The sequence below is a fragment of the Trichechus manatus genome, unplaced genomic scaffold, assembly GCF_000243295.1.
Source record: "Trichechus manatus latirostris isolate Lorelei unplaced genomic scaffold, TriManLat1.0 scaffold00006, whole genome shotgun sequence".
In the NCBI taxonomy this organism is placed as follows: domain Eukaryota; kingdom Metazoa; phylum Chordata; class Mammalia; order Sirenia; family Trichechidae; genus Trichechus; species Trichechus manatus.
The window spans coordinates 1,538,384-1,547,939 of NW_004443942.1; the positions used below are offsets into that span (position 1 = coordinate 1,538,384).

At 34.8% G+C, this 9,556-nt stretch overlaps 1 protein-coding gene across 2 annotated transcripts in view; it reads left to right on the forward strand.

Moving 5' to 3' along the window:
- IPO7 (importin 7) overlaps positions 1–9,165 on the forward strand; it is a 56,480-nt gene extending 47,315 nt beyond the window's left edge. Inside the window, exons 20-25 of one of the 2 annotated variants that reach the window (XM_004369637.2) lie at positions 777–872; positions 1,619–1,839; positions 1,944–2,149; positions 3,259–3,465; positions 4,297–4,413; positions 5,374–9,163. In XM_004369637.2, the coding sequence (XP_004369694.1) occupies positions 777–872; positions 1,619–1,839; positions 1,944–2,149; positions 3,259–3,465; positions 4,297–4,413; positions 5,374–5,471 (945 nt within the window). In that variant the 3' untranslated portion in view covers positions 5,472–9,163. Of the gene's footprint in view, positions 1–776; positions 873–1,618; positions 1,840–1,943; positions 2,150–3,258; positions 3,466–4,296; positions 4,414–5,373 lie in introns of both variants that reach the window. The other variant, XM_023737137.1, reaches the window with a different exon arrangement.
- Positions 9,166–9,556: the final 391 nt, after the last annotated feature.

The window sequence follows — 9,556 nt, forward strand, 5'->3', positions numbered from 1 at the left end:
ACATTAGGAGGCACTCATTAAATAATAGAAGAAACAGCTGAAAATTTAATACCAGAGATTTAAGAAATGCTCTTGCCCCATGAAGTCTTCAGATATGCTTGCCTTCATCATTTTTTTCTTTTCTGAACCCTTAGTCACTCAATAATCATTTGGTTATATATTATTTATTGTTTATTATCAGTTATATTGTTTGTTAGTACTCTGGGACTAGGGCACATCTACCATCTCCTGTCCTATTTCAAAATGCTTACTGTTACACTTACAGTCCTTCAGTGCTAAGTAGCACATCGAGTCCATCTGTATTTCTTGTCTGGGGTGACAGGGCAGCATTTGCTGTCAACAGGCTGCCTCTTCCTGCCTCTCCCCTCCATCTTTGTATTTTTATTTTATGAGACACATACAGAGAAAAGGTTTGTAAGGTTATGTAGTTATGTACATAAGATCCAGGTATCCCTGCGAAAGGTGAGGTGTTTTAGCTACCACCTTTGTTTTAAGCCTAATTTATGAGAAGTCATTACAGAATGACACACGGCAGGGTGATCATGTGGACCACGCTGCCAGAATGCTGGACTATGACATACAGGCTAACAATTCCAAATCCTCACAGGTGCTTTAGACTGTAGTCTGTATAATGAATAGTGGAAGCGTTCATATTAATTAGAATATCTTAAGAAGGTTTCAGTGTCTGTATGCAGGCAGAGGAGTGTGTTTCTCCAGTATACTCTGATTTAAAGGTTTTGTGACTCCTCATCACAATTTTATGTTCTGTTGATCAGGTTCTTACAGGAGTTGCAGGAGAAGATGCAGAGTGTCATGCAGCAAAATTGTTAGAGGTCATCATTCTGCAGTGCAAAGGGCGTGGCATTGATCAGGTCAGTAAGGCTAAGTATTAATGATTCCTATTTGAAGATCCAGAGAGGGACTCTTCACTTTTTCATTGTTTTAGGGGCATGTTATATACTCTGTATGTTGCTTATCGTGACACCTATATAACTCACATTTTAAATTGTTCATTTAAAATTTAACCAAATATAATAATGATCATATATTTAACATGTATGGAAATGTCACGGGTAAGTTTTGTGTCTACTTGTTATGCAGTGTAAGCTTTGGCTTAAGACTTTTTATCATATGTTGTGAGAGAATATTGTTTACCACATCATCATTTTACAGTAAGATAGTGTTAGTGTTTACATTTCCGTGGTCAGTTTCAATATGAATATTGTAACGTTAGGATTCTTATTGGTGAGGCACTCTTCAGTGAAGGCTTGACTTTTTTTTAAAATCAGATTTCCCAGTGAAATGCCTCAACAAGAGTGTGAATACAAACTACTGAATCAGCTAACGGGGCAAAAGAGTTGAGGCAACCATAAGTTTGTTCTCAAGTGCTAACCAAAAGGTTGGCAGTTTGAATCCACTCAGTGGCACCACAGAAGAAAGACCTGGAGATCTACTGCTGTAAGATGATAGCCATTGAAAACCCTGTAGAGCACAGTTTTACTGTGAAACACTTGGGGTTGCTATGAGTCAGAATCAGCTTAATTGCTGTGAGTTCATTTGTTTATTAAAAAAATACTGTTAATTACAATTTTGAATGTTTTGCTACCTGTTTTTACAGTGCATTCCTTTATTTGTGGAAGCCGCTTTAGAGAGACTGACCAGAGAGGTTAAGACAAGTGAACTTCGAACTATGTGCCTGCAAGTTGCTATTGCAGCTTTGTATTATAATCCTCATCTACTGCTCAATACCTTAGAAAATCTTCGCTTTCCTAATAATGTTGAACCAGTTACAAATCATTTTATTACCCAGTGGCTTAATGATGTTGATTGTTTTTTGGGGTAAGTAACATACATTGGACCTTTGCTTATTAACTTTTTGAGAAACTCTGCTTATTAAACAAGGAAAGGAAAAAGAAGAAAATCTTTCTCTGTTTTGTTTCTAGGCTTCATGACAGAAAGATGTGTGTACTGGGCCTGTGTGCTCTTATTGATATGGAACAAATACCACAAGTTTTAAATCAGGTTTCTGGACAGATTTTGCCAGCTTTTATCCTTTTATTTAATGGATTAAAAAGAGCATATGCCTGCCATGCAGAACACGAGAATGACAGTGATGATGATGATGAAGCTGAAGATGATGATGAAACGGGTAAAGGACTTGCAGTAGAGAAAACCAAAACTTACCTATTTAGAAATATCACTAGACTTGGCTTGTTTTGTAGCCTTTCCTAGCCCCTTCTCCCATGAAACTGTGGGATCGTAGCCAGATGATTTTATGTTTGTTCATTCATTCATAGAAAAATTTATTTATCTTCCCACTAGAGTGTAAGCTCCATGAAAGCAGGAACTTCACCTGTATCTCCCACACCTAAAACAGTTCCAGGCATATAATACACAAACATAATCAGAAATTTGTTCATTGTGATTGTGCTTGGCACTGCAGATACAAAGATGAATGAGCTGTCTTTATAAGGAAGATAATAGAATGGCTGTATGAACTGTATCTTTTAAATGAGTATAATTTACACGAGTATAATAGAACTATATCAATAAATGGTTGTGAGAATTAAATTTAGGAATCCTTGACACTTGATAGGGCTCGGCACATGGTACTCAATAATATTTAACAGAATTAACAGTATTAACGAAGGTATACATATTATTACTACTACACCAGTTATTACAAAATCTATGGTTTTTAATGTTCCTGGATTTATTGCAGACATCTGTTAGTGCTAAAAGTTAGGTATACTTGCACTATAAAATTAATTAGGTCTTGGCTAATATATTTGTTCTGTAGAACACTGTAGACCAGCAAAAATATAAATTGATAGAAAGTTGGTTAATGAAATGTTTTATGCTTCCAAAATAAGATGGCTATTGCCGTTTTCTGTCTTTTTCTCATTTACTAACAGCTTCTTTTTCTTTTTTTAATCTCACAAAGGTATCCTGTGGGTGTAACTTAAAGCATTGCTTTACTAGGGATGTCGATTTGGTACATATTTTAAGGTCCAGAGCATACCTAGGACTGAATCTCATATTATGCAATCCTTATTCATACCTAGCTTTTTAAGAATACTATAAATCATGGTTGGGTTTCAGGTATTTCCATGAGAATTTAAGTTTCTATTGCTGAATAAATATTTAACCCTAGTTCCTGGCACTCTTCCTTGAATTTATTCGGTTGTTGTTTGTAATGTCATTTTGTTGAGTAACAAAATATTTCAGTATTAAAAAGTACCTATTGTGACTTGGCAGAGGAACTGGGAAGTGATGAAGATGATATTGATGAAGATGGGCAGGAATATTTGGAGATTCTGGCTAAGCAGGCAGGTGAAGATGGAGATGATGAAGATTGGGAAGAAGATGATGCTGAGGAAACTGCTCTGGAAGGCTATTCCACAATCATTGATGATGAAGATAACCCTGTTGATGAGTATCAGATATTTAAAGCTATATTTCAAAGTACGTCAACTTGTTATATATAAATAAAACTGGGAAATACATGGTCAGAATTAATATCATATATTTATCAGCTTACCTAGTGCATGTTTTTGTGAAAGATTCCGAGGTTTCTTTTTACTTGTTGGGGTAGTTTTTCTCTGTTTCCCTTCAGGTTAAGTTTGACCATTATTTAGGTTATAATATAGAAATAATGTGTGACCATTTTAACTTGAATATTGCAAAACTACCATTCTACAGAAAGACAGTATATGTATTTAAGGTTTTTGAGTGGGCAAGGCAGAAAAAAAAAATAAGGCAATTTATTTTGTAACATTCACCTCTTTCGTGCATCTACTTAACACTTCTGATTTTTGTCTTTTAAGAATTTCAGAATTCTTAAGAAATTCAGAATTTGCCTTGTTCATTTCCAAGTTGTTTTAGCTCTTAATTTTCTAGGGAGTTGGGTTAATTTTATGTCTGTAGTCTCCCCAGTTATAACATTTTGTGATTCTGTTAAGAGAGAATATTTGAACTGGTTTAGAATCAGAATCCTTATTTGCTACAGATATGAATTATGAGAATAATTAGATTTTTTTAAGGCATAAAGCTAAACTGGAATTTTATTTTCCTATATTTTTTGATTCACTAAAATTTGATTTGAATTTCAAGAAAGTAATTCTCTATTGGGAAGAATATATGATAGATCAGAATTTTAGTACTGGGAGTGGGGCGGGGGAATAGAATAAAAAGGAGCCCATGCACAATAAATGTAATAAAGTAGAAATACAAAATCATATGTTTAAATGTCAGGCCTCTCATTGCTTTTATTCCCCCTTGTTTTCTTTATAATAGCTATTCAGAATCGTAATCCTGTATGGTATCAGGCTCTGACTCATGGTCTTAATGAGGAACAAAGAAAACAGTTACAGGATATAGCAACTCTGGCAGATCAAAGAAGAGCAGCCCATGGTATGTTATTGACCTTAACCCCTCTTTAACGCAATTAGTGACTTGATACAGCTTTAAAATTTTATATGAAATGATTTTAAGTTATTTAAAAGCCGTAGTTTTTGCAGGTGATAGGAATTGACTGTAATCTGAAGGACTTAACAGAAGAATTGGATTTTGTTTTTGGATACAATTTACTGTTCTGGTACTTTCTGTAATTGCAGTCTGTATTTTTAGGGTATCATCACTTTAATAAGATTATGCAAGTTCAGAGTGATGAAAATGCAAAATTGTATTAAAACCATAAAATTTGTTTAAATTATGAAAAGTATGTCTCTTTCTCTCAGAAGTATTTTAAAGAAAACACTAGACATCATGTCTTTTCATCCCTAAGCATATCACTATGCATTTCAAAAAGGATATTTTAGGTAATACACCACCTAACAATTTTTTGGAGGTAACATAATAAATTTAATTGTAATTGTTTGATATTATCTGTAGCCAGTCCACATTCAAATTATCTAAAAACCATGTTGTCCAATATAATGCAAACCATTTTATCTAACCCAGTATATCAGAAATATTATTTAACGTGTTTGGTCTACAAAAGGTTTCCTAATCATATTTGCCTGTTATTGCTAAAAATTCTAAACTAGTTCCCCTTCCCCCTTTTTATTTTTCCTATTGGCATATCTGACTCGAAATGGTATATTTAAAAATACTTTTTTTAAACAATGGGAGGGTGAAAGTTGGCTAAGAAGTGTCCAGCATACAATAGGAGTTTGTTATCTTTCCTACATAGTGCATGCTCCCTTGCCCGGCTGCATTTAGAGGGAGAACATCGGCAGAGCTTTGAACCTCTAGGTTACTACTGGTGGTTAAGCTATTGGCTTTTTGATACCTATGAATTCCTTATTTCCTCTAAAGTAGTAAAATGATTGATCAAATACCCTATTAAAATTTCACTTATTTGTTTTCTAGAATCCAAAATGATTGAGAAGCATGGAGGATACAAATTCAGTGCTCCAGTTGTGCCAAGTTCTTTCAATTTTGGAGGCCCAGCACCAGGGATGAATTGAATTATCACTTTATTTCCTGCCGTGTGCTTGTAGTGAAGAGCTTGTGTTCCTCCTAGTAGTGGTTCCAGAACTGGTTCATGTTATCTACTCTAAACTAATTGATCAATAGACTGGACAGAAAAACCCCAGGAGGTGGGACTGATCATGCAACCTGGCACTGGAGAAGAAACCAGAGGGATTTTTTGGGGGGAGGGGAGTAACTTGGGGCGGCGGGGGGCTTCTTTATTTTTTGAAGAACGTAAAATCCTGACTCTGAAGCTTCAAATGACACTGTGGATATCTGCGAGCAAGAGGGGATGTCATGAAGGCAGCTTTTCTTTTTCTGAGGAAAAAATAGGCATGGGCTACAGGACTATTTAAAATGTCTCATTTACAGTATAAGCTCAAAGGTAGATGTAATTTTTACACCTATGAGTATTTGTCCGATTTCTGTCTCTTCCTCACTATTGGGTATCTATTCTTTATATGTAAATAAGATAAGGTAATCTGATAGCCTTATTCAGTCTTCATTTTCATCCATCAAAGATTGTTCCTATGTAGATTATTGGACATTTATTGTAGCACTACATAACTGATTAAAAAAATCTGTAAATGAATTAGCACTTTCATATTGAAAAAAGCCTGCTAGCCTATGTATAAAATAGCAAAATGTTTGCTGTTTATAAAAAGAAGGGATGTAATGGGGTGGGGGGCAGGGATAATTTCAAGTTATTAATTTAAAAATGAACTAGCAATTTTGTACCTGGTGACTTTGTGGTACACTCACCTCTGATAGTGACTTGAATTCGGTATGTACGAAGGGGTTAGTGATATTTCATTGCTGCTAAAAAACGGCAACTCCCTTCATGTCCTATGTTTCTTCTTAAAGCTCTCAGTGTACAAGTGGAAATTTGGATACATGACCTTACTGTAACAAATAAGAAAGGCTATCTTATTTGAAGCATGTAAATTGGATATAAAGCTCTACTCTTAAAGAGTTGATCAAAGAGTGTGGCTAAACATCTATATATGCAATCTATTAAAAGAACTTAATTCGGCTAATATGTCTTAATTTGATTGCAGTTTTGTTCCTGATTATAAGATTTTTCTTCATTGGCCTGTTTTTATCCTGTACCTCGAAAAAGTGTGAAATGCACACTTTCAAAATTTGACATTTAACACCTGCCCACTCCCCTTTCCCTATCTTCTCCTACCCCTTCTGTTCATTGTGGTATCTGATCTTTTCAACTAGATAGGCTGGACACAGTTCCCTCTGAAAAACCACTATTGATACCACTGCAAAAACAAGCCAGCAACAAGACAGTGTAGAGAGGTTGGCTTGCTTTCCTCTCTCCTAACTGCATGTTCAAAAATAAGCCTTCACTGATCTTAAAAATCTGTCAGATCAGTCATATGTTGGGTTATTTTTTTATATAAATATATACACACAATGTTTCTAATTGAAAGCAACATCTCTTAATGGATTCAAAACTATTAAATGCTGTTGTCTAAAACAGACTAGAAAATTTATAACTGTAAAAATGAAACAAATGCACATAATGATATTTAAAATGCAAAATTAAGAAAACTCATTGGTGTTGTGTTTTTCTTGTATACCAATTAAGCCACTACTATTGGCACTGTTTGGTTTTCTTTTTTAATGCTGAAGGAGTAAAAGTATTTCCTATATTTATGAATTTACTAGTAAAATCTTGGCAAAAAAAAAATTGTCTAAAATGTGTGGGTGAAAACTGTTAATCAAGTGTGTTTCTACTACCCCCCACCCCCAAGTTGGATACCGTCTGTATACCATAGGTTGCTTAAGGGGATTTCACTATTATATATGAAGTCAATAAAATGAAAATGGAGTAGTTGTATATATACAACATTGTGTACAGAGGGGAGATATTTGAATAGAATTATAGAAGAAACATTTTTCGTCTTCCTTTATCTTTTAATCCCTACCTAATACCTAGTCTACTTTTAAAAATTTCAAACTTCACTGCTCTTTGAATTGATAATTCCAATTTTCACATTATTGTTACTGGAAAACCATATCTAATAAAGGTTTTAGTTATTCTCATGCATAGTATGAAAATTCTCGTTTGCTGAGATTTTGTTTGAAGAAAATGTACTGGCATGTCTTTGAGAATTTTTTATTGTTTCCTATCATACAATCCAAACTAATCTCCATTTACAGATTCTGATGTGAAATTAGGCCTTATAATTATATTTAATATTAGTTTTCAAATGGTAGTTTTTAATGTACCATATACCTCAATTATTTTCATTATTTCCTTAAATTTAATATCAAATTATAGTTTCTTACAAGTCTTGGATCTTAATATTTGTCAGTATTTTTAGATAATGTTGCAGGACTTTTGAAAAACTTTTTGAGAGTATTTATAAACTTACAATTAGTTGCATGTAGTTTTTTTTTTTACATACTGCTTTTCGCAGTTTGAAGCAACTTTTACTCACCTATGACTTATTTTTTAATTTATAGTTCAGATTTTGTGTGGTTTCATTATTTCTTTGTTAGTGGCAGACATTAACATAAAACTTTCACTTTTAAAAAACTAGAGCCATACAACCTATCCATTTATTATTACTTTATACAGGGAATTAATCTTTCTCTACAGGTGTTAAAATGGTGACTGCTAATCTACACTACCTTATCAAGATAGGGACTGCTTTGCTCACCTCTGGAAGAAACCAGAGTATAGAGCAAGGGTGGCCAAACCACAGCCCTGGCTAGGGCTTTATGCTGCTATTCAACCCAAGATGTAGTCACTGAAGCAAAAGCATGAAGAGAAAGTCACTGAGAATTGTATTAATATGACTGAGCCATGTGTTTGGGAAGATCTAGCACAATGCCTTAAGAACAGTAGGCATTCCATGAGTGTTTGTAAAATGAATGACCTAAAATTACATTAAAACATCAGTTGTAAACCTGGCCGTTTTGTTCTATGTAATAATTTAAATTTTTAAATTTTGGTATAAAGATGATCAGTGTCCCCGCTGAATTCTAGCTCTACCCTTGATCAGACTGGCCACCCTTTACTATAGTACTTTACACTTCGGCATGGTAAAGAAGGGTTGCATATCAGCTTACGCAGATATTAAGTTGCGTGTATCTCTTCCACTCCCACCTCCTGACAAAACACTTCCAGCATTTTGAAAGTGGTCTTTGAGATAGTACTGGACTCTCACTCTTTACCTGGAGAAGGGAAACTTATCTAAATAAATTGAGATCCTCAAGGAAGAGAAGCCTCCTTTCTAAGAATATAGGAATTCTTTAAATCTAGTGTTCATTCTGGCTATAAAGTAATTGGGATTTAAGTTACCTGGAGATAATAAAGACCAAATTAACAGCTTGGACAGTATGCTTCTCCAAAGGATGGTAGACCCAGGCTTTGACTCATCCAGCAGCCTTATGACCCTCATTCCTTGGGTGCTGTAGTCTACATGATCCAAGACAATTCACCACTATGTAGACTTTTAAATGGTGGAGAAAGACATAAAAGAGGCATGCCACCTGCCTTTTAAAGTCCAGTACAGCAAAATGCACACATTACTGCCTCATATCAAAGGCCAGCAAGTATTCACAGGACCATACCTAGCTTCAAAAGAAAGGAGAGCCAGGTGCCCTGCTAAAACCTGGGTTTTAGCACTGAAAGGAGGAGAGAATAATTTTTTTTTTCATTTTTTCTTTCTTTTTTTTTAATTGTACTTCAGGTGAAGGTTTACAAAACTAATAGTTTCTCATGAAACAGTAGTACACATTGTTTTATGTCATTGGTTAATAACCTGATGACATGTCAACCCTCTCCCTTCTCGACTTTTTTTTGGGTGAAAATACACACAGGCAAAGATAGACCATTTCAAAAATTTCTACATGCACAGTTAAGTGACATTGACTATGCCCTTCCAATTGTGCTGCTATTCTCACTTGAGATGAAGGCTTACAGAACAAAATAACTTCTCATTTAACAGTACACATGTTGTCCTATGGTTAACAACCTCACAACACATCAACAATATCCTTACTCAACCTTGGGTTCCCTATCACCAGCTTCCTTGTCCCCTTCTGCCTTCTGGCCCTT